The 27,988-nt window shown below is 39.7% G+C and overlaps 1 protein-coding gene across 4 annotated transcripts in view; it reads left to right on the top strand.

Annotated features, from left to right (window-relative positions):
* The window catches only part of CCSER2 (coiled-coil serine rich protein 2), a 137,493-nt gene that overhangs the window by 13,864 nt on the left and 95,641 nt on the right, over window positions 1-27,988 (top strand). For 3 of the 4 annotated variants that reach the window (XM_084632927.1, XM_084632930.1, XM_084632929.1), the window contains exons 2-3: window positions 66-1,548; window positions 6,322-6,527. In XM_084632927.1, the coding sequence (XP_084489053.1) occupies window positions 105-1,548; window positions 6,322-6,527 (1,650 nt within the window). In that variant the 5' untranslated portion in view covers window positions 66-104. The remainder of the gene's footprint in view (window positions 1-65; window positions 1,549-6,321; window positions 6,528-27,988) is intronic. The other variant, XM_084632928.1, reaches the window with a different exon arrangement.

The raw sequence follows: 27,988 nt of genomic DNA, 5'->3' as shown, positions 1-27,988 counted from the left end.
GCTGTATTGTGTTCTCCTGAGTTGTTAATTCAAGTGTAATATTTTCTTCTTTTTCATTTCCACAGAATCAAGAAACTTTCAAGGACCAATGAACCCCATAGCTCATGGAAGAAAAAAATCATATCAGGACATCCTTGGTTTCCAAGTTACCGAAGTACGGAACAAAATCTTTAGGGAGCACCCTACAGCCAATGCCAAATAGGACAGCTGTTCCCTTGTCAGGGAATTCTCATAGCAGTCGTGGCAAAAATTGCAGCAAGCACAATGGCACTGTTCATATGTCTTCCTTTGCTTTTAGCTGGCAAAAATCAAATAAATATCAACTTGGTGATCAAAGTGGTGGTGAGTCTAACTCTGCCCAGAATTCCAATGAAAAACTAGATGATTCTGAGAAGTATCCTCCTTCTCAAGGAGGATTTGGGAAAGGTGTGCTCAGGGTGGGTTTGAACAGCACCTCTTCAGTAACATCAAAAACAGCAAAGCAAGTCAACATGTTTGTGTCCTCTACAGAAGAATTAAACCAAAAGTCTTTGCCTGGACTGTCTAGTTCAGCGAAATTTACCAAAGGTACGTTATTTGGCAGGACTTCGTATTCTGGAATCAGTGCTCCAAAATCACATTTAAATGGGTTTTATGGAAATAGGCCATCTGTAGACTTGCAGAAGTGTAGAATTAACTCCAATGCCACCAGAACCAGTTCAGGAGAGAGTTTGGCGCAATCCACAGACAATGCTAAATCTTTTTCCTGTGAAAAAATGGGTAGATCACAAAGTTTTTCACATTCCATTCAGAATTCTTTCCTATCTGCTGCATCCTTAACCAGATCACATTCCTTTAATAAAGCTGTAGATCTTACAAGGCCTTATCAAAAACAGCACCTGGCTATTAGAGCGTCTCAGAGGTCAACTCTGTTGTCAAGAAATGCCCAACAGTTGGATCTACCTAGTGGAAATGAACCTTTAAGGTATGGATTTACCAGGCCATACACTTCTATATCAACCTCTGGTTTAAAGAAGCCACCGCTCTCAAATGGATCCGGGGCATCATCCTCTTTGGGGTATGGTATGGGTCGTCCTTCTTTACTGAAACCTACCAGACAGCCGTTTACTGGAAAGATCATTGTGGATGACAGCAAAAGTACAAGTACTGACATGTGCATAGTGAAGGTCTCTGAGGTTACAGTAAATGTCAACGGAGCCATTGAGAAAAAAGACCTAGAAAATGACAGTCAAAGAACAGAATGTGGTGAAGCCCTTCATGACAGTCTGGGGAAGCATGGCTCTAAAGTCATATGCATGAATGATGATGTGGATGAAATATCCATATCTTCCTTGTCCTCTTCTGAGAAGAATGACTTGAGTGAAGACTTCAGCGATGACTTTATAGATCTAGAAGATTTAAACAGAAGAATACAAGTGAAGCAAGAAGAAGTCCCTATTGAAGAGTTATTGCGTGGAGGTGCAACACCAGTAGATCCAGTCACTTCTCTCAAGGAAAGTGAAAGGCCTCATTGTAACACCGATGAATGGCTAGATATAGATGTTTCTGGTAAATATTTTGTTGTACTCTATTTATTTGTCTTATTACTCCTGAGGGCGTTCAGTGTCAAAATTGAAAATTCTGCATCAAAGAATTAAAAATTGTGCGCACAATATTTTAAAATTCTGTAAGTTTTATTTGTCAATAAATAAATGCAGAGGCTCTAGCATGGCAGTAGGGAGCACAGGCCACTAGCTGTACGAAGGTGGGAGATCACCCTGCAACCTCTCCATCCCCCCTTCCCAGAACACAGACTCAGCGGTGAGGCTGCACCTGACCCTGACACAGCACAAAGCATGGGCTTGCCCCAGAAACACCCTGGGACCCTGCCGGTCTGCACCAGGTGTGGGGTAGGCAGGATCCAGGTGTGTGGGGGGGATCCATGTGTGGGGCGAGACGGTTCTGTGTGGGACAGTCTGGGTGCAGGCAACGCAGTGGGGTTTCTATATGTGGGAGGATCTGGATGCACGGAGGCTTATTGTGCAGGGTTCCAGGTGGAGGGGCAATGGGACTTTTGTAGACACTTCCAGGTGAAAGTTGTTGGGCTCAGCAGTGTGGGTCTGGGGGAGGGGTGTCTCAGCAGGGGGCCTGGGTGTTGGGGGAGTGGTGCTTTGTGGGTTGGGGGTCTGGGTCCAGCTAATTGGGGGTCAGTGGCGTGGGGTCCATGTGCGGGCTCAGGGTGGTGCATAGGGGTGGGGCTCATCAGGGTCGGGGTTTGAGAGCAGGGGGCTCAGTGGGGAATGGTCTGGGTTCAGGAGTGGGGGTTCAGAAGGGGGTCTGGGTGCAGAGGGGCTCCAGATGCAGGGGTTGAGGTTCTGTGAGGTTTGGGTACGGAGGGCTAGGGGGGTTCTGGGTGTATGGGGTGGGGTTTGGTGGGGGTGTCTGGGTATGGGAGATCCAGATGCCTGGGGGTTGGGCAGATAAGGGAGCAGCTCCTGTACAGTGAGCCTTCCCCCCACAGCTGAGGAGTGATGGGGAGCAGGAAGTAGGGGAGGATGCTGAGCTTCCTGCAGCTGGGGGAGGTTTCTGGGGGTGGATCTGACACAGCCCAGGCCACTCCTTGCAGAGGAAGAGGAAGTCCCATCCTCTCCTGCCTCCAGCCCAGCTAGCAGCTGCTCCCAGCTCAGGTAGAAGCCACTGGCTGTGGTGTTCCCAGCCCTATGGTGGTTTACCTCTCCGTTGGCTTCTGTGGGTGTCTGAAACGATGTACCTGCACAGCTAGGGAGTGGTACATGACTGCTCTTGCAGTTTTCCTTTGCTTCTCTGTCAGAAAGTCATTTTTCTGCGGGGAAGCAAAGATATCTGCATGGGACATTAATTCTGCACATGCGCAGTGATGCAGAATTCCCTCAGGAGTATCTTATGTAGAGAAATAAGTTTCTGTTTGAAATACTAACTTGTTTGTAAGTATTTCTAATTTATCTAAATCATCGTAAAGTAAAACTAGTTTTTCTATATTCCCAAATTAGTTGTATTAAGTCCTATATAAATTATTATTAATGATTGATAAATGATCCCTGGCCTTGGATACTGTATTTTCCAGTCTTCTGTACAAACATTGAATACTACTAATATAAGATGTTAAACTGAGTTGTCGTCCAAAAGAAAAACTCTTGTTCTGTTTTAGATATTTTTAGAAAGGAAAAACTGACAGTGGCAATTCATGTTCTAATTTTTTTTTTTAAATGTAATGAACTTAAGTTTCAGTTGGTGGCTCTCAAGAGTGAATTGTGCTTATCTTTGACATTTATTTCAATGCAGTATTAGTAAATGTCAATTATCATATAATGCTGAAATACAAGATAGGAATCCAATGAAATAGTGACCCATTTGGTGTTGCTTGAGCTTAATGAAAACTCCTTATGGTAAAAACAACACTTCTCACTAAAGCTAAACATAGTTTAAAAATCTGCACTATTAGCATAGCTCTTTTTGTTTTATCCATTATTTTTGCAGTGGTATTACTTAATTTATTTTGCTTTTTGCAGCTTTTGCAGTATACTAGGAAATACCTTTCTTCAGAGCTGATATTGCATCACACTCTGGGTCTGTGTGCATGATCAGTGCCTCTAATACCCTGCATGAGCCTGAGAATCATTTACTGCTTTGTCCTGATCTGCCCTCTTTCTTAGAACTGTGGGTTCTAAACAGGTGTCTAATCTAATAGCCTAAACATCGTCGGAGCACTTTTAACAGATAAATGTGTTATACACAGGGGTGCTGGAACAATTTGTATAGTGGGGATGCTGAGAGCCATTGAACCAAATTGTAAACCATGTATATGAGGGAAACCACTTCAAGACAGGGGATGTAGCAGTACCCCTAGTTCTAGCACCTATTGCTATACATGCTTAAAAATTTATGGCAGAGCTGTTTGCTATGGGAGCCATAACATCAAATTCCTAAGGATAAGTTTGTATTATGTTTAGGAATTTACAACAGTTATGGCTCCAGTGGCAAACAACTCCAGCACATTTGGAGATTGTACATGCTTTTATAAATCCCCAAAGAGATCCGCAGTCCCTCTTCACATAGCAGTAACTTAGATGTATATAGCACCTACAGAAGGGGAAGGTGTCCCACCTGATGGCATCTGCCAGGGGAAATCAGTATGCCATGGAGGTGGCATGCCCCTTTCCCCAGGTAGATTTGCACAAGTGCTTTTATGCACACAAGCAAAAGAGATAGTTTATGCCATTAGAATAGTACATGATTTTTAAAACAAACTTTTTTAAATCAAAAGGAGTATTTGTGGCACCTTAGAGACTAACCAATTTATTTGAGCATAAGCTTTCGTGAGCTACAGCTCACTTCATCGGATGCATACTGTGGAAAGTGTAGAAGATCTTTTTATATACACACAAAGCATGAAAAAATACCTCCTCCCACCCCACTCTCCTGCTGGTAATAGCTTATCTAAAGTGACCAGTCTCCTTACAATGTGTATGATAATCAAGGTGGGCCGTTTCCAGCACAAATCCAGGGTTTAACAAGAACGTGGGGGGAGTAGGAAAAAACAAGGGGAAATAGGTTACCTTGCATAATGACTTAGCCACTCCCAGTCTCTGTTCAAGCCTAAGTTAATTGTATCCAATTTGCAAATGAATTCCAATTCAACAGTTTCTCGCTGGAGTCTGGATTTGAAGATTTTTTTTGTTGTAATTTTGTTAAACCCTGGATTTGTGCTGGAAATGGCCCACCTTGATTATCATACACATTGTAAGGAGAGTGGTCACTTTAGATAAACTATTACCAGCAGGAGAGTGGGGTGGGAGGAGGTATTTTTTTCATGCTTTGTGTGTATATAAAAAGATCTTCTACACTTTCCACAGTATGCATCCGATGAAGTGAGCTGTAGCTCACGAAAGCTTATGCTCAAATAAATTGGTTAGTCTCTAAGGTGCCACAAGTCCTCCTTTTCTTTTTGCGAATACAGATTAACACGGCTGTTACTCTGAAACTTGTTTAAATCAGAGGCACTGGTTCACACTGAGGAATAAATTCCTGGCAATTTTAATTTCTCAGATCTTCCGAGGTTGGGGTGTGTGAATGCCCCACTCAGAGGGGCTGGGGAATTTAGGGGGACCACAAGCCCAGTTTCCTCTCCCATTCCTGGTGGGAGTTTAAAGGCTACTTGGAGGGGAGAACAAGTGATTCTTCAGGTTCTCCACAGATGGCCGTGGGAGGAACATCAAGCACAGCTCAGGGCTAGTCTTGCTAAAACAGGCTGTAAACTCCCTTGTAGTGTTCTGTTGTACATGTGTCTCTTTTTCCCATCCACAGCCTCCTGGCATCTCTCTCTTTTGGGATGAGAGGGAGTGATGTTTCTCTCCTTTTTTACCAAACTCTTGGTGGGGTACATGTTACTCCTTTTTCTCTCTGCTCCCCCACGGGTCTCTTTAGGCTTCTGGTCTCTGAAAAATTATCAGCAAGCTGTTTTCTCTGAAGCAGAAACTGCATTGTTAGCCGTGTACCTTGCTGATGTGTGAACCTGCCAGAATGCAGGGTTCCTGCAAACAGTAAGAAAAAAGTGAGAGATCATGTTAAAATAACTTCTTAAAAAATCACGATTGGCAACTAATTATTTCTGAATCTTGCTATTTAAGAAAGGTTCAGAAACAAATTAACTCAGCCACATTTAAATGCCTGTAAACATGGGCTTATTATGTCCAATCATAGCATTGTTATTAGAAATGTATAGTAGATATGTAACTTAGACTAATATAATCAATGTCAGTAAAGTTTATTTTTGTGGAGGAAGATTGCCTAGCTCTTGGAAAACAACTTTCGTTTTTAAGCTCTTTTGCATAAGGAGAAATTGCTTGGCACAGTTTTTTAATATCCTACATTCTTCCACTAATTAATGGGCATTTCATTGCACAAGTTTTCCTTTTTCTTGAGAGGTATTACTATTCTGCCAGTTGAAATCTGTCTGTCTGGGCTCAGCATACTTGAGTAATTCACAATTTTTTAAGTCACTTGTTCTTTTTAAGAAATACTTTTCACTCTGTTAGAATTGTTCCAGGGCTGGAAGAGGAAAAAAATTGGAGGTTGGTAGAAGGTACTTGTGGGTATATTGAGTTTATAACATCCTGATACTGGGGGAGGAAAAGTTGTGTTGTTTTTTTTAACTGACCTTAGTATTGATGACTTTAGAGAATGTTTTAATATCCATTAACACCACTTCCATTCAGATCCTTTTACATGGTAATAACACTGAACATAACTGCTAATTTCAATCTAAATCATTTGGATTATTGACTGTTTTTGTTTTTATTTAAGCAGTAGATGACAAGAATGAAAGCACAAAGCACACTATTGGGAACAACTTGATTTCTCCGGACATGGACTACAGAGCTGGCTCCTCTTTTGAACTTTCTCCATCTGATAGTTCCGATGGAACGTATATGTGGGACGAGGAAGGGTTGGAGCCCATTGGGAGTGTCCATCCATGTGGAAGTTATGAGTCTTCTGAAATGAACAGCATAGTATGTATATGTTCTTACAGCTCTTTGAGATTTTTGTTAGCTTAATATATTGCAGAAAGTATTAATTTTCACAGAATTTTTACGTTTCCTCATTACTCCTTAATTTATATCTTTGTAATATATATCCTAATCTGGATATTCTGAGCCCACCTAATGACAAAGGACCTACAATAAGAATAACCTTTAATTCCAATTATCTGAATTCCCTTTATTTGAAAATCCTAGCTATCCAAATTCACAGTGTATCCTTTATGTAGCACTATGTTAGTTAATAGCACTTCTGTTTATCTGAATGCCTGGTTTTCCAAAAGTTTTAGATGTCTCCCCCTTCACCCCCCCACCCCGAATGTAGATAAATGGGAGTGTGTTATAGCTAGTGTGCATTTTAAAAAGTAGTTAGTGGTGAAATATATAACATTTACTTACTCCTGATATTGTGGACTGAGCTTGGTTAGAGTACCACCTTCCTCCTCCAATGTGGTGCTAAAGAAACAACAATGGGCTTATTTTCCTCAAATTGGCATGTTCAGTATTTCCTGTCTGCCTAGGAGCATAGAGGATGAGGAGATGATCTCAGCCCCTTCAGCCTGAGGTAGAGCTTGTTCTTGGGAACAGGAATAACGGGTTCCTCTGGCCTGCCAATGTATTAAATAAATCCCTTTTGAACCTATATTTCATCACACTGTAAGCAAGCTTTCTAGATCATCAGACACCTGTTTTGGAGACCGCAACTCTAGCTCCTCACTAGGACAGGGCTTCTAGTTTAATGTCTAGCGTTTGTATATGAGATGAACAGCTACAGTGATTGGCAGCTTAATATGTAGTAGGAGGGATCATCTGCCTTCATCTGAGACTTCTTTTCCGGTGCAGGTGGCATGTTTGGTAGTGTGGCTCTTACCTGTGTCTGTCTGGAAATGAAACGTTGTTCAGTATCAGTGGGAAAGTTCAGCACCACTGCTGACTCTTCACCTATGTTCAGACAGCCTCAGATTTCCTAGTGGGCCAAAGAGGCATTTCAGAAGTATTACAATGTTTTTTGAGAAATGTTTGGGTTCATGGCGCACACAGCATCTTGCTCATCCTTTGCTTCACGGTTCATATCTGTGGAACAAGAGTGACATGTCCCTCAACTGACAGGGCCTGACTTACTGATCCCTTCCAAAAGAAGAGTCACATTGGTCTATAGGGCTCTAAGCAGGAATAGGTAACTTGCACTAATTTTCCTCCATGTTGGAGAGTATGTGGACAAATGTGGTTAGTATCCACTGGAAAATAAAAATGAAAACCACAATCTAGTTTATTTTTGTTGTGATATCACCAATATGATTACACTTTTTAATATGTTAAGACAAATACAGAAACTGCAACCCAATCATCATCTTTGACTGACTTAGTCATGCTTCAAAAGGTAAGCAGGATCAGTCTTGATCAGTGCTGGGATGGGAGTAATCTAGAGACAACTTGTGTGTTGAAGTGGTGTCAGTGAAAACTAGATGGTGATTCTGCATAGTCAGTGCTCTGCTCTGGTTCTTTGCAAGTGGAAGATAACGTCTTATGAGATGTGACATTGTGGTCCTAGCCAAATTCTGCTGAAAAGTTTCAGCTACCCATGATGGTATTCACTGCGTCTTTAAACTATTGTGTAATGTTTCTGGGTTCTCTTAAACAGCTGCCAATTTCCTGTGGTGAATTGCACAATCACGAATATATATTTTCATGATTGTGCAATTCACCACAGGAAATATATATATTTTGGAAAGCACTTTTTCAAATTCTGTGGATGAAGGAGGCTGTGTAGATGTTAATGTTAAAAACTTATCAAAAAATATTATAAGACAATCCAAAAGATGTCCTGAGTGAAGTAGTGTCCCTTCAAAAATCTTAGTTGTATGTGAGCTGTTAAACAAGTAAATGATGTCCTGATACTACATCTTGATATAGTAAATATTGAAATACTTATTTATTATATACATTTTATGAGAAACTTAAGGTATTCTAGTAGATATTCTCTGAAGTGAAGAATTCTGCTTCCCTAGGTCTCTAATCTGTGTGGCTAATCTTTTGATGTATACATATAAATTGGATCACTACCAGTGGGAGTTGTACATGGTTTTGAACAGAAAATATACCCTGAAGTATTCATTCAATAGAAGCATGTTTTCACACTCTTTCAATGGAAACAATGAAGTTTATGGAGGAGATGGTATGATGGAATAACATGATTTTGGCAATTAATTGATCTTTAACTATTCATGGTAAATAGGCCCAATGGCCTGTGATGGGATGTTAGATGGGGTGGGATCTGAGTTACTACAGAGAATTCTTTCCTGGGTATCTGGCTGGTGAATCTTGCCCACATGCTCAGGGTTTAGCTGATCGCCATATTTGGGGTCAGGAAGGAATTTTCCTCCAGGGCAGATTGGAAGAGGCCCTCAGGGCTTTTTGCCTTCCTTTGTAGCATGGGTCACTTGTTGGAGGATTCTCTGCACCTTGAAGTCTTTAAACCATGATTTGAGGACTTCCATAGCTCAGACACAGGTGAGAGGTTTATTGCAGGAGTGGGTGGGTGAGATTCTGTGGCCTGCATTGTGCAGGAGGTCAGACTAGATGATCATAATGGTCCCTTCTGACATTGATAGCTATGAGTCTGTGAGAAGTAGTGAATAGCATAAGTAAGATCATTTACTAATTTATAAAAATTCCTTGTGATGAGTGTCTTGAGTGCTGTGGCATTAATGTAATCAGAGTGGTATCTTCTTTCCTGTGTCTACTGTAAGTAGATTGCTGCTGCTTAGGGCTTGATAGCTATTACAAGGCTTTTTTCCCCCTGAACAGGGTTCATCACTGAATTTAGATATTCATGTCATTTTTCATATTCTTTATTTCTGAGTTTGACCTCTTTTAAAAATTAGTTCTTTATCACAATTTTAGTGCTTAATGTACTTTGAAGTTTCAACCTTAAAGGGGGGAAATAGCAAAAAGGTTGCTTTTATTCTTGCAGTGTATAGACATTTTCAGCCATGTTCTTAGAATTTGTGGGGGAAGTTGTAACTCTCAATGCATTTTGAATTTCCTTTTAGTGGTCATTGTTTGCGAGCTGTGGTTTCAGTTACTGTATACAGCACTAAATTTTATCTCTATTACTTCAGGATAAACCACTAATTATTTTTAGCTTGAAAATGCAGAAGTAACCATGATAATTTGAAGAAAAATCTTGTTTTCTGTTCTGCGGAACTGTGCTCTTGAGTGAGAATGTATGTGAGCCAACCAGAAAGCAGGTTTCAGAGTAACAGCCATGTTAGTCTGTATTCGCAAAAAGAAAAGGAGTACTTGTGGCACCTTAGAGACTAACCAATTTATTTGAGCATGAGCTTTCGTGAGCTACAGCTCACTTCATCGGATGCATACTGTGGAAACTGCAGCAGACTTTATATACACACAGAGATCATGAAACAATACCTCCTCCCACCCCACTGTCCTGCTGGTAATAGCTTATCTAAAGTGATCATCAAGTTGGGCCATTTCCAGCACAAATCCAGGTTTTCTCACCCTCCACCCCCCCACACACAAACTCACTCTCCTGCTGGTAATAGCCCATCCAAAGTGACAACTCTCTACACAATGTGCAGGATAATCAAGGTGGGCCATTTCCAGCACAAATCCAGGTTCTCTCACCCCCTCACCTCCCTCCAAAAAACACACACACAAACTCACTATCCTGCTGGTAATAGCTCATCCAAAGTGACCACTCTCCCTACAATGTGCATGGTAATCAAGGTGGGCCATGTCCAGCGCAGATCCAGGCTCTCACTCCACCCCACCCCTCTTTTTTTTTTTTCCCGGGGACACACACACAAACTCACTCTCCTGCTGGCAATAGCTCATCCAAACTGACCACTCTCCAAGTCTAAATCCAAGTTTAACCAGAACGTCTGGGGGGAGCGGGGGGAGGAAAAAACAAGGGGAAATAGGCTACCTTGCATAATGACTTAGCCACTCCCAGTCTCTATTTAAGCCTAAATTAATAGTATCCAATTTGCAAATGAATTGCAATTCAGCAGTTTCTCGCTGGAGTCTGGATTTGAAGTTTTTTTGTTTTAAGATAGCGACCTTCATGTCTGTGATTGCGTGACCAGAAAGATTGAAGTGTTCTCCGACTGGTTTATGAATGTTATAATTCTTGACATCTGATTTGTCAAGGGCTGTCTTTGTGTTTGTGCTCTTCTGGATCAGGAAGTTAGGTGCAAGGCTGTGTACGTTTGTGACACGACCTCTTTTGGTTTCCTTGTTTATATGCAGCAGGTGTTAAGATAATTGCAGTATTGTTCTTCCATTTTCTCTGTGTTCCCTTAGTTAATTTTGCACTAGTTCTTTTTTAAAAAGGAATAAGTGCATTTAATGCTCCTAGATATGCGCTTCTGTGGTTCCAAGCAGGTGGTTGTCGATGCCATTGAAGGACTTTGAAACGCTTCTCTGTTCTGCTGATCTTTGTCATGACAGAGGCAGATGAAAAATCCAAGTTTAAACAGCGCGCACCATGTGGGAATAATGTCATGACTGACAAGCACATCAGGTGTTCTTGATTCTTGGAAGGAGAACATTCAGATTACAGTGGCATTAGTTCTCTAGAATGTGATAGATGTGCTGCTTTTGCTAGTATAGGCTCTCCGTTTTATGTGAGTTGGGAGAAATGTTGTAATACTTTAATGTTACAAGAAACAGTGTGAGGTTTCCTAAAATTGTCTTGCAGACTAATATGAATGTTCATAAAGTCTTTGATCTCCTTGGGTAAGTTGCTGACCAAATGCAGAGTATCTGAGGATAAATTGCATTTTTATAAGCTAAATTCCTCTTGTGTTTTCACATTATAGTTCATGATACTGAAATACTAACACCAATATATGATTTAAAGAAATTAAATCCTTTGTATCACACAGTTCCCTTACTGGCTGGACGCTCACCAGGCTGTGTGCTCTTTAAGGCTCCTGAGCGTGAACAGAGTCCAGACAGCCTCTGGCTGGGGTCTCTCACTCTCGGCATGGAGATCCTATGTCTAGCATTCCCTGCTCAGACCCGGCAGTTCAGTTGCTTAATTCCTGGGACCAGTGTTGACCCCTCAGCCTTTCTATTGTTTAAGCACATCCTTTCCCATAATTCCAGCTGTGTGGGTACTCTGGGCTTACAGTGTAGCATTCAGGGGCATGCAATAATGATGGCAGATGGACAGACTTACTTCATGCAGGATTCTAAACATCATTACTCTTAACTTAGCATGAGAGAGATCTAACCGAAATAATAAGTACACCTATATACATTTCTCTGTCTTGGTTTTCTCATCACTCTGGAGAAATGTTTTGGGGCTTGGATAGAGTCCTCTGGGATCCTTCTCATGCAGCTTTTCTTCAGAATCATGGAGCCTCTCTTGGTTGGGTTGATTTCTCTGACCTCAGCTGGTCCTGCAGTTAAACAGGACACCCTTAGTATGAAAGCATGCCCCTCTCTCCTGTCTAAGCCGCCTTGTGTGACTGAGTTCCTTGAAAAGGAGGACTTGTGTCACCTTAGAGACTAACACATTTATTTGAGCATAAGCTTTCGTGAGCTACAGCTCACTTCATCAGATCCTGCTACTCTGAAACCTGAGTTCCTTGAGTTTATATGTCCCCACCTGGTTTCTTTCTTCTGCTGCTGAAGATTTTCCACTCCCTCCCTGAAGAGAAATGGGAGGGACTAGTTTCTTCCAATTTCAGTCACCTAGCTGTCTCAAGATTTTGCCCCCTGAATAGGTGGCCATTAAGGTGTAACAACTGACTGTTGTCCCTGGTCTGGCAGAGATGTGCTGCACGCAGTGTCAGAAAATGGGGGATTGCACGTCCACGTCGAGATTTTCTGTGATAGCACAATTTTGTAACTTCATAACATCCACCATAATTAATAAATTGAACATAGATTTTCCCCAACTAGTCACATTTAGACTAAAAATCAGCCCACATGGACCGTTTACATGTTTAATTCAATGAATTACATGGATTTCTCAACAAATCCCTCTTTAAAACAACTAAAAGTGGTTTTTACCATCTTTTACTTTCAACAGCTCCTGATCCCCACTGCTCAGATAACACCAATGTGCTGATGCTTTCCCTTTGTTTATTCACTTTATATCAGTGAGAGAAAATTGATGCCTCAAAAGCCATTTCTGATGGCAATATCACAGACAGTATAAAAAACTGTGTAATATCACAAGTTGAACTATACAACTTGCTAACAAGGTATTACATTGACTTCAATACCCCTCAGTTGCTGTTTTGATGAGAGATGGGATCCTGCCTAATGTGTTGACTATTAAAAGAACTGCGGGGTATGAGTTTAGGTTCTTGCCTGTTGTGGGCTTTCATATATGTCCTGTCACCAGCAGGCTTGGAAATAGGGACCAAGATTTACCTATAATTAAAGGACTTCCTGATTCCAATGTCACTGCACAAGTAAATGTAATAAAAATCTGGCTTGTAATTTAAAAAAAGAAATTGGAAATTTTTAAAGGGTCTGATTACAAAAATAGATGTAAAAGCCTTAAATGTGGTTGTTAAACTATTATGTCTCTGTAAACTTGACAAGACAAGATTTTCAATTTATAGAACTAAGCACAAAGGTATGCCTGGGCGCTTATTACTCTAACAGGTTAATTGTACCCCCATTTTTCCTGATAACCTATTTTATTGCAGCTTATGCTCATTCAGGTATCAGCTGCCAAGAATTAGCTCCTCCCCAGTAAGAATGTGGTATTCACATGCAACTGAGGGTTAACTGTCTGACAGATTCCACAGTGACCTTTGTAATAGCTATTGAGGACGAAATCATGTCATTTCATAGGAGCACGGTAAACAAAACCTCTCATTATCTGCTCCTTTGAAATATGATCTTGGACTGAACTGTCAATATTCCCCCTCCCCCCCCCCCAAATAAATTTAGTCTTGTATAATACATACAAAAATTGCTAATTCTTTGCATATTTTATTTGGAAACCCTTTTTAAAATACCCATTGAATTAACATAGCCTGAAATACACAACATTAATGGAGATTCTTCCTGACCTCTTCCACTTAAACAAAAACAGAATAGTTGTTCGTGTACAAGGTTTCTCAAAACATCGCCCCACCCCCAGACCATCCTTAAAATTATTTTGTCCTTTCTACCTTGGCCAGCTTGAGATAATTAATAGTCTTACTTTGTGTTCTGAATATGTTCAAAATAAAGATTAAATTTTTGATGACTAAAATGGTTTCTCCACACTGGTAGATAACATTGTGTGAGAAAATGTTAACATGTTTGTATATAAGGACTGTGTTTAGCGTTGTCAGCCAGGAGCAGCAGACACAATATTAAATGCCAGTTTTTATCTACACTGAGTGCCAAGTTGTGTATTGTGGGTTTTTTAATAAAATATTTTCCAGTGCAAAGGAGCCCAAGAGGAGTAAATTCAAGTTGAAGATCTTGTACTGGCTCAGATTCAGGATATCTCTGGAATCTTCCGATATTTAGATTTCCTCAGTGACTAAATCTCTGCTGGAAAGGGAGCTTCTGGATTAGCGTCTGTTAGATGCAACAAACCCTTTTTCAGGTTCAACATTACCCACCCTTTTAAAGGTTTAAATAAGCAGGCTGAAATATAATGTTGAAGAAAGTTACTTTTTTGCTTTAAACTTTTCCCCTAAAATTTAAAAAAAAAAAAAAAAAGTAAGGTTAATTAGCCATGGTACTCTTTATGTTTCCGTTACTGTAACTTAATTACTGACAAATCATTTAGTGTCAATTAGCTTGTCTTAGCTTTTTAAAGATCTTTCTGGGAAGCAAAACTCTCAAATTTTAGTTTGACACTTCAAATTGATACTGTCATAAATCTAAATAAGAGATGTTTAATGTAACACTTGCATATTATGAACAATTTGTGTTCAATCAGAATTTTTCTATATCCTAGCTTAATTTAAACTATGGGGAAGAGGGAGAGAGGTACATCGAACTGCAGGCAAGAATCAAGTAACATGGTGGTATTTGATCAAATGTATGTAGAGTTTTAAAATGTTTACTTTTAATATCCAAAGCAGAAAAAGTAAAATTATCTAAGGACTCCCTTTCCACTTACCTTTTTCTATTGCAGCTAATACTTTTCAAGTAAATTTTATATACATTCACATTATGGCTTAATATGAAGAACTCAGTGTTTGAAATGAAACTAGAACTGTTTGAAACGTCTCCTTATAAAAAAGGACAAACTGAAATACTTAGTGCACCATATACATCCATTATGAGAACAGCTGACCAAGTGTCTGGTTTATAAAGGGGTTTTGGTGACTTACATTTGGATGGTTCACTTCATGGAATGGTATGACAAGACTCCTTATCATATGCACTCTTTATATATGGAAATCAAAAGGAGAATGTATCCTCTTTACTGAACTTGTTCTGTTTAAAGGGACTACAGAACTAACGTTTCGTAGGCATGATATTAGTGAAGTCCTTTCATATGATAAAAGGGCTGCAAGTAATGGAGTATACTGGCCCTTGAAGTGGAGAGAGGGCCAGAAGACCATGTTCTAGGGGACTGGTATGAACAAGGAAATGGCCTTGTAGTGGAAGAGAGGAAAAGGTCCTGGGGAATTAGGAGTTGGAGTAGGGGAAACCCCAGGATGCCCAGGATCAGGAGCCTTGCAGTGTAGCGTGGGGCAGGACTAGCCTCTTTTCCAGCCACTGGAGAAGAGTTCTGTGGGAGAAGAGTTCTGTGGAAGAAGGCAGTATGCAGACTGCCTTCTCCCTCAGAACAGATGAAATACCGGCAAGAGAAGGAGGCTAGAGCCAGAAGGCTAAACTCCTGGGAGAGAAAGCTATGAAAAGCCACCCAGTGAAGAGCAGGCTGTGTCAGGGGAAGAACTCCATATGGAAGACCAAAGAGTCAAAAATAAGTGTGTACCTTATTGGTGTGACTGTTTTGGAACTGTTCGGAGGTATTAAACCAGCCTAAAGTGGAGGGCGGTAGGACTTACAGATGCCCCATAGCCTTTCTTATAAGGGGCCCTGAAGAGGGAGAACAGAGGGAGGCTGCTGCAAAGGGAACTGTGGGCATGAAGGACTGTACAGGAAGTGGGAGGCCTGTTATGCTGCAATTTTACTAATTGCTGAACAGGTGAACAAGAGATGCATGTGCACATGTAACCCCTCCCCAAAACCATGCAGAGCTTTGAGCACTTTGTGTTCCCAGCTTCTGTAGCCCTCCTTCTCCAGCCTCCCGGATAACGAGCATAGCATTTAGAAATCCTAGCTTACATTTCTGCATGCTATGATAGCAGCTGGGCATCAGGAGAGATGTGATCTCTGGGAATGCATAGAGTTTCTCAGCACTCAATACTGCTACTGTTTTTGTTGTTGTTGTTTTGTTTTTTTGGGCGGGGTAGTAGGGAGGTTTTCTTCTTCATCTGCTTAGGTCAGGAGGTAAGCTCTTTGGGCAGTTACCAATATTTCCCTGCTGGTGACTCTGTAGCGCTGTGTGTGTGTGTGCGCACGCATAAACCTCAGTTTTTATAGGTCAGTATTCTTGTGGGGATATTTCCTTTTGGATTAGGTTTGAGGTATTAGTTTATATGCAAGTTAATGTATACATTGCCATTCTTTCATGGAATTACCATCAGATGACCATTTTCAACCAATAAATATGAGGTGCTCTGAGTCATGGGAACTGTTTTTAAAAGGGGTTGCTCACCTTATGAGAACAGAAATTTGGTTAATCTTTGTTTACTTAGTAAATCCTCACTTCTGATCTCATGAGAAGCCAGGCCATTGTTCTATAACAGAAAGTAAAGGCTATGGTCCTGAAGTAGCTGGGGCCACAACATATTTAAGAACAATATTTTAACAGAGAGGTTAATGATCTTTGAAGAAAAAAATCCCAATTTTTCACATACAGGGTGACATCTAAGTTTAAAAACGTTTCTCAAGGTTTTTGTCTCAAGAGTAAGCAAGACGTACTTAAAAGTTAGGAGCTAGAGAGCATGAGATAGCTGCAAGATGAGTTAGAGCAGGGCTCCCCAGTGTGGTGCCCATGGGCGCCTGGGCGCCCGCCGGGGCATTTTTGTGTGCCCACAGGACACCCTGCTGCCGAGAAACATTGCCATTTCCCGGCGGCATTTCGGCAGCGATGCTTCTTGCCGCTGCCGCATTTCGGTGGCAGGGTGTCTGGCACCCGCTACAGTCTTCTGGGAATAGCAATATTGGTTGCTATAAAGGTTGGGGACCACTGAGTTAGAGGAAGAAGTAATCTGAATCTTTCCTCATCCTACAATCCTTTCCTGTACTCGGGACCATCTCTAGGCTAGAGTAAGAGAATCCTCAGCTCAGCAGTTGGTGTAGGGTGGAGGGATTCATAGGTCCCATCTCTTTAGCCTCCCTGTCAGCAGCAGATTGTAGGCCAACCAGAAAGACCCTGACATGTCTTTTAGTCAGTTATCAGAGGAGGAGGAGAACTGACCACTCATGAGTGGGGTTAGAAACTGGTCCACTAGACTTTCTGCAGCACTTCATGCTCAATTAAGTTGCAGTTATCTATGGTTAGGATACTAGCCTGTGATTTAAGAGATCCAGGTTCAGTACCTGCTCTACCACAGACTTCTTGTGTGATCTTGGGCAATCACTTATTCTATGCCTTGGCTGCCCATCTGTGAAATGGGGACGGTCCTGCCATTAAATTGTTGAAAGATCTTCATAGTATGCAAGTGAGAACCCTTCCCTCCACTGTTGTCAACAAAGACTGCTGGTGGATGCCTCCAATGTAAGGCTGGCAGCCCTCAGAGGCAATAGTCAAACCTGAAGCCTCTGGACTTCACAGGAAGCCGGATTACATATAAATGTCCTAGATCTAAGGGCTGTTTGTAAGATTTGCACAGCATTCCTCCCAGTTCTGAGAGAATTAATCGTTGAGATTCACAGACTTTAAGGCCAGAAGGAACCATTGTGACAATCGAGACTGACCTCTTTAGTAAAACCAACTACAGGACTTCCCTATGTTGATTCCTGGTTCAAGTCCAATAGCTATGCTTGAACTAGAGCATTTATTTTAGAAAAAAATAATTAATTCTTGATTTAAAATTTGCCAGTGATGGAGAATTCATCACAACCCTTGGTATGGTGTGGGTTTTTTTTTTTTTTTTTTTTATATCCAGTGATTGGTAAGCATTACAGCTTTTTTTTTTAAGTGCCTTATTTCTAGATGGAATTTGTCTAGCTTCAACTTCCAGCAATTGGATCTTGTTATACCTTTGTCTGCTAAATTGAAGAGCCCATTGCTTTCATGCAGATCCTTAGAGACTGTCTGCAAGTCCCTTGTAACCTTCTTTTAGATAAGCTAAGTAGATTGAACTTCTTGAGCCTTTCACTGTAAGGCATGTTTTCCAATCCTCTGAACATACTTGTGGCCAGGGTGGATTTGATTTAAATCATGATTTAAATCACTAGTCAGGAAGACTCCATTTAATCATGGATTGCTACATAAAAGTGCATTCTTGTTGGTTGTTATAACCTTAATACATATTCTTCACAACTCAGAGATAGATGTAGGTTTCATTTTTAGAAGGTACACACTCTACATTTTTAAAGTGATTTATTTTGAAACTTTTCCGATTAGTTTTACAGCTATATCAGAAAATGAATGATTGGTTATTTCATTTACCAAAGGTAACTGAATCAGATATTTATGAAGTCATTAGGAGGTGAACTATTTCCAATTCAGCAGGTTAATCATAAATATTTGGAGGATTTTCTTGCAGTGCTGTATTAGGAGGAAAACCTCACCAGGCAGACATTTATTTTTTTATTTAACTAAAACAACAACGTTATGTATTCTGGATTTTTTTCTTCACAGCAAACATATAGTATTTTAACAAAACAAGCATATGAATTTTGAATTTATTTAAACATTCAAGTTTTTTAAAATCAGGTTTGTTTTGTTAAAATTGTTTAACTAAAATAGTTAAATTAAATGTATTTTTTAAAAAAAATTAAATTGACTATGTCAACCAGGTCAACACGAGAAACTTAAAATATTGGCTTCTGCAGCTAACACAATAGTCTTCACCTTCATTTTCCTGTTTGTTCATATTCTGGAAAAGAAAAACAAGCATTCCTGCTTTCTCAGGTCCCAAACAATTTCTCAATTTGGAATGAATTAGTCCAAAGGAAGAAAATATTCTTTCTACACTGACATAAGAAGCTACTGCTGTTAAAAGTGAGATTATCACTTCAACAGTCTCTGAATCCAAGTGCTTAAGTGTCTTCCCCCAGTTCACTGGTGTGACTGTCTTTAAAACATCATCAGCAAATATATATTTCTTGAACGGTTCACCCTTAGCTCTGAAGTTTATTATAGTTGTCATTATGGAGGGATGGTTGCTGGTTGTCCATGTCCTAGCCAGCTCCTCTTCTTTAGCAGTTAAGGTTTGCCCCTGGTACCGAGTACTGAGAATATTTGCAAGAAAATGAGCCTGAGGTAGTGCTGCTCCCATTCTTTTTTTTAATGCTTGTAATTTAACTCTGTCATTGCATATTTATCTTTTTTAAGATCTCACTCAGTTTCTTCCAAATTTCAACAGCGTCAGCAGTAAAACAGCTATTTCCCTGCATTTTGTTCAAGGCTACAGAAATAGGCTTCAGGGTACTCGGCATGTGTTCAGCATTTCTGTTTTGCCCAATGCTGAGAACTTTGGCTGTGACAGTGCCATCTATTTTTTTCATGATTTTGTTCACAAACTGTCATCAGATTAGGCCAGTTCTTTATATAGTGCTCAAAACTGTCCACTACTGAGTTCCATCACACGTCTTGTGGGAGAGTTAGCCTGGTTCCTCCCACTTTTTTCAGAGCAGCTGCTGCAAAGTGGTTGTTACGGAAGTATTTTGCAATTTCAACAACATTAGCATTTATTTCTGGAACACTGAAGTCTTTGGTTAGGAGATGTATCAAACGAGCACTGCAACCATATATTATTAGCTTGGGACTCTCTTCTAAATAATTTCTTCTCATCTTCGATACATTTACAGCATTGTCTGTGACCAAGCTGCGTACTAGACATTTGAATTTTTTTTCAGTTTGTTATAGCTTTTACTGCTGCTACTTGTAAGTATTCTGCTGTGTCTGCATTTCCTGATGTATCAACTGTTTCTGTAAGGAAGACATTCACTTTTTCTGTTGTCACACAAGCACATACAACAGGATCATTGTGGACATTGCTCCACCCATCAAGGTTCAAGTTAACAATTTTACCCTCAAGGCCTTTTGTGCACTTCTCAATTTCTCTTTCATATAATTTACTCAGCAATTTTCCTGTGACATCTGCTCTGTTGGGTGGACAGTATCCTGGTCTTAATGACTGAACCATCTTAATGAAGAGTGGCTTCTCAATCATCTGGAAAGGGGAGTTTGTTGCATAAACAAACCGGGCAACTTTTTCATCAACGACCTCTTTTTGTAACCTGCTGGTTCTTATCACAAACTTATCTGTGGTTGTTTCTGGAGGATGGAGATTTTATTTTTCTTTTTGCTACAGGTGATATACTGTGGCTATGTGACATACATGATGTGACAAATTCTGAAACTATCCACCTTCAAGATCACCATCATTTTCTATAGTCTTCAGAATCCTGTATATTGAGGATGGATTCTCCTAAACAAAATAAGTCAATGCCGTTATTTAATTATTATTACCATACTGCTCATTTAGTATTACTCATTGCATTCACTGACAGTACTACTTTAAAGGTGAAATTGTAAAGGAAGATCTGCCTATTTCAGCTACTTTTTTTAATCACAACTACATCTAAAATGATAGTACCATATAATAACAACTATATTTTTTGCTCAAACATGAGAATTCAAGAATAGTCCAGAAGGAAGACAGGCAGTCCTTAAGAAAGAGGTATGAAATAAGTTTACCAACCTGAAGATCCTGCATGTTCAGACATGTTCCTTTCATCATCTTCAGTGCAGCTTCCTCCTGAGAAGGAACACTTCTCATGATGTTGTTTCATTAGGGCACCCAGGCCTTGCATTTCTTTGTTGCACTGTTTGTATTTTGCACACATGCCTGTCTTACCCAGAGGTAGAGAAACTTAATTAAAATATTCCCAAACTGGGTCTCTCTTACGGCCTGCTGCCATTATAGGTTTCCCTTCTAGTGAGAGAATGGTATGGTAGATCTCAAATCAATGAAGGCTTCACTCAGAAAGACCTCAAGACTTCTGGGATATTCTGCTCAGACAGTTTCACTTTTTTGTTTCTACTGCCTATCCCTCCCTTCTCACATTTATCCTCCAGACTTCTTGTCCAGATCTATTCTGCCCCCAACAATCTCCTATTCATGGAACTTTTTGAAGCTTTGCACTTCTAGAGAGAGATAAGGGATTGACTTTATGTACACAAATTTGCAGAGGGACAATTGGGTTGAGGTTTGTTATTTCTCACCTCTCTCTATATTATATATTTAAAAACATTTTTGATGTTAATGAGCATGTTACCTCTGGAGACACAAATCCACAGTTTGAGAACTGCAAAACTAAGTATCTCTGATGGTATCTTCTAGACCGAGCACTGAGTCCCATTGGATAGATAGAAAGATTAACCTAAACAATCTATATGGAAGCCCCTGGAACTCGATAAGATTGGGTCCCTAATCCATGAACTGTTGGAACTCATTTACAAAACTTTTCTTAAACATAACATGAATATGTTGTCTCATACTATAGAATTAAAATTTATAATCCCTATTCCATGATGAGATATCTTTGAACTATAATGTATCTTAATTAAAACTCTCTTTAGATAGGTTTTTTCCTCAAAAAGCATTTTATCAAAAAAATCTGATTTAAGTAAAAATCCAATTTTTTTTAAATCATTAATTTTTATCTACTGTTTGTGGCTCAACTCTGAACCTTCTCAAATATACCCACATCCTTCTTGACGTGTGGACACAATTCTGATAGCAGTTAAATCCATGCGAAATAGAGGCATTGTAACCTTCCTACTTGAGATTCCCTGTTTATATGTCTAAAGATTGCATTAGTCATTCTGGCCACAGCATTGCACTGGGACCTCATGTTCACCATCTGCTGATTGTCCACCATCACCCCTTCTGCAGTCCCATTCTTGCTCATCCCCAAATCTTATTCATAGTCCCTGCTTCCCAGGATACAGTTCTCCATCCTACCTGTGTGACTTACATTCTTTGTTCCTAAATGTATGACCTTACATTTGGCCATATTGAAATACATATTGGATGCAGGCAAACAGCTTACCAAAAAATCTATATTGCTCTGTATTGATGACTTGTCCATTATTTACCATTCCCCCAGACTTTGTTAATTTTGTTTTTGCAAAGTCAGTGCTATCCATGTTAAAAAAGCATAGGGCCAAAAAACAATCCCTGGGGGACCCTACTAGAAACTCATCCACTTGACTATTTCCCCTTTTTAATTATATTTTTAGATGTATCAGTTAGCCAGTTTAAGTTCATTTAACTTGTGCCTTGTTTTTTCATTCCAGTTTTTTAATCAAGACAGCATGCAATACCAAGTCAAAAGCCCTACAGAAGTCCAAGTATGTACAGCACAATCCGTCTTCAGAGTCCCTTCAAAGCCCAGGTGCTGCTATGGGGGGAGAGAGCTGGGGGAGTCCTCTCTCCCCACCATAGCCCCTGAGCACCCTCCTGCACCCCCAGCCGGAGCTCTCACCGCCTTCACCCAACCCACTGACCCAGCCCTGAGCCCCTCATCCCCAGCCCCACCCCAGAGCCCGCACCCCGACTCTCTGCCCCAGCCCTGAGCTCCTCATCCCAGGGCCCATACCCCCAGCTGGAGCCCTCACACCCCTGTACCCCAACCCTCTGCCCCAACCCTGAGCTCTCTCCCACACTCCGAATCCCTCGGCCCCACCCCTGCCACATGAATTTTATGTGCACCAATATGGAGGTGATGTGTCACACACCACTTCCATATTGGTGGACATATCAAAATTCATTCCGCACATGTGTGTGAAAAATTAGAGGGAACACTGGTGCTAACAATAAAAAATAACTGAATTTTTTCTGTTTGAAATGTAGATTCTTTACCAGAACATTCAGTAGACAGGTTAAGGGATTTCTAGGAAGCCAGTATTTTGTCATGAAATGAAATTCTTTAATTTCCTCCAGAAACTAATTCCTGGACATGTCCACCACAGGTGTAAGTTGTTCCACTTTCCCCACACCTCTCCAACAGAGTTCCTCCGTAGTAGCAAAAAATATGTTGGAACTGAACTGGAGTCAAATGCCATCAATACAGTAATTTATAAAAATATTAACAGTTAAATTAAATACTCTCTCTCCGACATAGAAACCCATTCATCTGATCAACTTTTGTCCAAATCCCTCTCCCATCTTTTCATTTGGATGTCTTCTAATTAACATCTTTTTCAGTCAAAATGGTATATATCTTAAAAATTAAACCTCTTGTTTCAGCTTGCTCTTGGGTCAACTCCTCAAATGTGGTTAAAGGTCTAAATAGAGCCACCTCATTCCCAGATTTCGCAATAAAAGTTTGACTTGTAAATACTGAAAATATGGGATCTTTATATTATATAGATTATTACCAATTGTTTGGTATGACTTCAGATCAGGACCCAGGAATAACTGCCCAAATTGTCATCTCAGCTCTTACCCTCAACAGATTGTCATTTTGATATTGCTTAGGGATACAGACCTGATTATTAATGGAAATAGCTAAGGGAGAGGGCCTTGCTAACAGGAATTCAGAAAATTTGTCCAAAGCTGCTAATGTGGTGTGGATGAATGGATGATTTTATTTTTGGTGTCATAAGTTTCTTTTTCGCCCAACAATTACTATGAGTACCTATATTTGGTGGCTCCAGTCTTGTTTGAGTTTTACCCAGTATTTGGATGTTCTGTTAACCCAGTATATTACATCTTTTAATTGTGATACATAATAAGCCAAATTAGGGAAAGCCAGTCCACTCACTCTGTAGGCTTATAAAGAGCTTTTAAACAACCCCTTTGTCTTTTATATTCCATATGAATTTTAATAGTGGATCATGCCATCTTTCTGATGTCATGTCAAGGACACTAATAGGAATGCACTGAAACAAAAATAACTTGGAGGACACTCAACTTTACTGAGGCTACCCTATATAGTTCAGAATTTACAGTCCTGAATTGTATGGAAAAAGTTAGCAAATGTTTAAGATCTGTTTGATGCCAATTACTAAATCTTCCTTTTTTGTTTCTAATCAGAAGGATGGTTGATTTATCTTGTTTCTCTTACCTCTTTGGCTAAAAGCCTAACAGCTTTATTGCCCTTTTCATAATAATTTCTTTTATGAAAAAAAATTTATTATGAAAACATTTAAGTGTTTAATGTGTTGCAAACAGCCTGAGAAATCTTCCGTCTTATTTCAGTTATTTCCTTAACTCTCCAGTAGATTTGTCTACCTTCCAAAACAAAGATTTTAACCAAATGCTCTTCTTCAAAAGCTCTTATCTTTTTTGGGTGTGATATTTTATTTGTAAGGATCCCCCTCATCACCACCTTTCCAGCATCTCTGAGAACACTTATTGATCCCTTCGCTATCGTGGTGTTCTGTATATTTCTGAAAAAGCTTCTTCTGGCTCTTAAATTCTGAGAAAGTCATACACACAAACACTATTCAAATGCCAGACCCTTTGTTTTTCTACTGAATCCCAGTCTCGTAATCTAATATATGTAGGGGCATAAATCCCAGACTAGCTTTTTTTGACCCAATTAGCCAAAGTCCTAGAAACAAAAATCGTATTAATCTTGGGATAAGATCCGTGAGTAGCAGAATAATACGTATAGTCCCTGACATCTGGATTCATTTCCCACCAGACATCCACTGGTTCCTCATTTTCTAAGTGATGCAACAGATTTGCACTTGCTCTTTCCAAATGTTCTCTCTGAACATTTGAGCAATGGAAAGTGGGATTAAGCACTTTATTAAAATCCCCCTGGAGAATAATGACCCATTTTCAAGTTTCCTAAATCCCCCACCCCCCCAAATTTTTTTTTAAAAAGAAGCTTGCCCTTGATTTGGAACATATGCATTGCCTAAGGTGAGAAGTTTACCTTTCAAGGACCTGTTAGTTAAAATATGTCTGCCTTCTATATATATAAATTATGCTGAAATAATAAAAGGAAAGTGTTTAGCAAAGACGTCCAAGTGCATGCCCTCGAAACCGGATGGGAAGTGGGAGGACCAGGTATCAAGTTCATACCCAAAGATTTTTGGGTGACTGGGGTAAGATGGGGCTCATGAGAACTTCCCCTACACATCAGTCCTATAGCTTCTAAAGAGAGAGGGACAAACAGCCAGAGAAAAGGGAGAAGGTATATCAATATCAGCTCAATATGGAGAGATTGCACCAGCAAAACCCTAATCTGAGAGATGGAGCCAGATACTGTACCGTGTCCTCCTGCCCAACCTTGTTCAATTCTCATCCCATTTCAGAAGCATTTAGAAACACATCTGCTTGATCCCCTTCCCTGAAGCAAGGAAATAATTGGGAGTCTGTGCCATCTCCTGGGAAAGGTATATGAGGTCCAAATTATTTCCTTGCTTTATGGAAGGGGATGATGTGATGTGATTCCATATACTTTTGAAATAGGATGTGAATTGAACAAGGTGGGGCAGGAGGACATAAATTTGGCCCAGCCACCCCTCTGTCACTGTTCTGAGTGGTGATTGTAACCTGACATGCAAGAAACTGAAGGATGATTATATGAGGTGGTATTTATATCTTTCAGAACAACATATATATCACACAAGTCTTGCACGTCCTTAACTATCAAATACTGCATCAAGAGGTGATATGGCTACATGACCAGGTACAAGACTCTTGTAGTTGTGTTCCATGACGTTCGATGAACAAGTTATTTTGGCAAATAAGCTTTTTTCCTTTGGGGTGGGAAAGCTTATGCATCTGATACAGTAGCTTGAATTAGAACTGACAGAGTAAATCTTTACTATTCAAGTTGATGTGAAAAAGACTAGCTTGGCAACTCTGCTTAATCAGTTTCAGTCTTCCTTCCATTAGTAACTTCTTAAATTCACACAGTAGGGGAGAAAATAGCTGAAGTGGTGGTGTCAAGTGAGGTCTCAAACTAGCACAAACATTAATTAGTATTTCCTTTTATTTCAAAGGGTTGTAAGTGAGGTTTGCAGCATGAACTTCTAAAATTAAAATTTTCTGTTTGAAATGTTTTTTGTACTGTTACAAGTGGCCCCTAAAATTTCTATAAGATTTTTTTTAAAAAAAATCTTTAATTTTGTACACAGTCATCTGTATTGATGATTTTAATATTTTTACAGATGATACATGACCTTTCTCAGACCCTACATAGGATATGTACTAGTAAAGGTAGCAGGTAAATTGAAACTGAAGAGAACAGGAAGGAGTGTACAGACAAAAGGGTGGGGAGGTGGGTGTTCGTATGTTTGGTTGTTGCTCTCTGGCTTGTACAAAAGGCCCTTCCAAACATCAACTAGGGAGCAAGAAAATCTGTTAAATCCTATTTGAAATATGTAAAATATATCCGGATTTACAATTAAGTTCTTCTATCAGAAAACTGAATATAAATCAGTCAGTTTAAAAAAACCTTCAGATCGTCAGTGTTCCTTTCAGCTATATGGGTGTTGACAGGTTCACAAAATTACGGCATAATGTAAAATAGTTACAAAACACTAGAAAGTCACAAGTGTACTTTGTTCTTCCGAACAGTGTTTTATAAATCTTTACCTTTTGTAATACTCATTTGTGTGCTCTTGATGACTGACAAAGATTTAGCCTCCATTTTGTTTTCCTCTGTACCCTCAGCTCTAAAAATGGAATGCATTTTAATTTGATTAGGTTTTTGTGAACACTCTGAGTGAAATCCTAGCCCTATTGAAGTCAATGGCAAAACTCCCATTGACTTCAATAGAGCCAGGTTTTCTCCCTCGGTGACAGGGAATCAACCAATGTGGCCAAAGCTCTATAAGAATATCACCACATCATTTATTCAGTGCCTTTATTGTACATAACTCTCAAAAGGGAGCAACATTTTCCTTTGGGTGTTCTTTGCATTTCAAATTCAGTAACAGTATATAAAGATAACCGCAGCTCTCATTTTATCCTTAAGATAAACATAGTGACTGAGTATATTTGACTCTGCAAGTAATTATATCACCATCCCTTAAAGAATATAAAGATAGGAAATTTTCTAAAGTGGTAGAAACTTTTGCAGCGTAAGCTTGGACTAAATCATATTATTTAAAATTTTCAATGCAAGAGATATCGATTTACTTGGTTTTATTTGGAAAAAGTGTATTGAGCAGATTAAAACTGCAAGACAGTTTGTGTAAGAAATGGGCACAATATTGCATTGAGGAAGCTGAATGCAAATAGACTTGTTAACATTATTTTAGATTAACTGAGTCACAGGGATGTGTTTCAATATGGTAAACATTTGTAGCGTGAACAGGACCTAACCAGTGCCTTTGTAACTACCAGTAATCTCCACAGGGTTTTTTGCTTGGTTTTGTGGACACGGTTCAGTTCTATCCTCAACTTCTAACTATTTGTTCACTGATTTAGTGATGGTTATAGTGTAGGTGAGCGCTGTAATTACCAGAGTTTATTTTCAGTACTTCATCTATTAAGTGTCTTTCAAAATCTGGCAAGGTCCATCTCCAGAAGAAAAGATTACAGCCTCCTGCCAACTGTATTTTAGGAGAAAGCCATAGCTTCTGCTGCTACCTAGAGTGGTTAATTTGTGTAACACAATGTGGGCAAACTGCTTAACTTAGGCAGATGATAAAAGTTCTGCCAGTTTATCCAGGTTTTTACCTCAGTGTGCTGCTGTTTCCCTCCAGGTTGAACATTAGGTAGCCAATTCTCATCCAGCTGCCAATCTGGTAGACAGTAGAAGAGAGTTGATCATCCATATTGAGGGTGCTCTCTCTGGTTAACAGTATCAAAGAAAATTGCTTATTTATTACTTGTTAATTTAAAATATTGCATTATTTGTAGCTAAAATGCAAACATAGTGCTGGTTTTCCTCTGGAGTAAAAAACTTACTTTTCCTTTGGAAAAAAAGTCTTATAACATTGATCAGAATTTTTATTTTCCACAGATTTATTTAGGCGTAACATTTGTATTACCATGGTGTCTGGGAGTCCTAATTGTGTACCGGGGTGCCATTCTGCTAGAGGCTGTCATTCTAATTAAGTTCTACATTAAACTACTAAAAATGTCAACAGGTTAACAGTGAGACTTGTGTACTTCACAAAGAAGTGTTTAAAATTTTACTTGAATTCCCTATGGTGGTGATCAGTTTTTTATGCAGCTATTTTGTAAATTCATTAATGGAGGCTAGATGGCAGTAAA

The sequence above is a fragment of the Lepidochelys olivacea genome (genome assembly GCF_965140295.1).
Source record: "Lepidochelys olivacea isolate rLepOli2 genome assembly, chromosome: 7".
NCBI lineage: Eukaryota > Metazoa > Chordata > Testudines > Cheloniidae > Lepidochelys > Lepidochelys olivacea.
The sequence above is the reverse complement of the archived record's forward strand: the minus strand, read 5'-3'. Positions and strand labels throughout refer to the sequence as shown.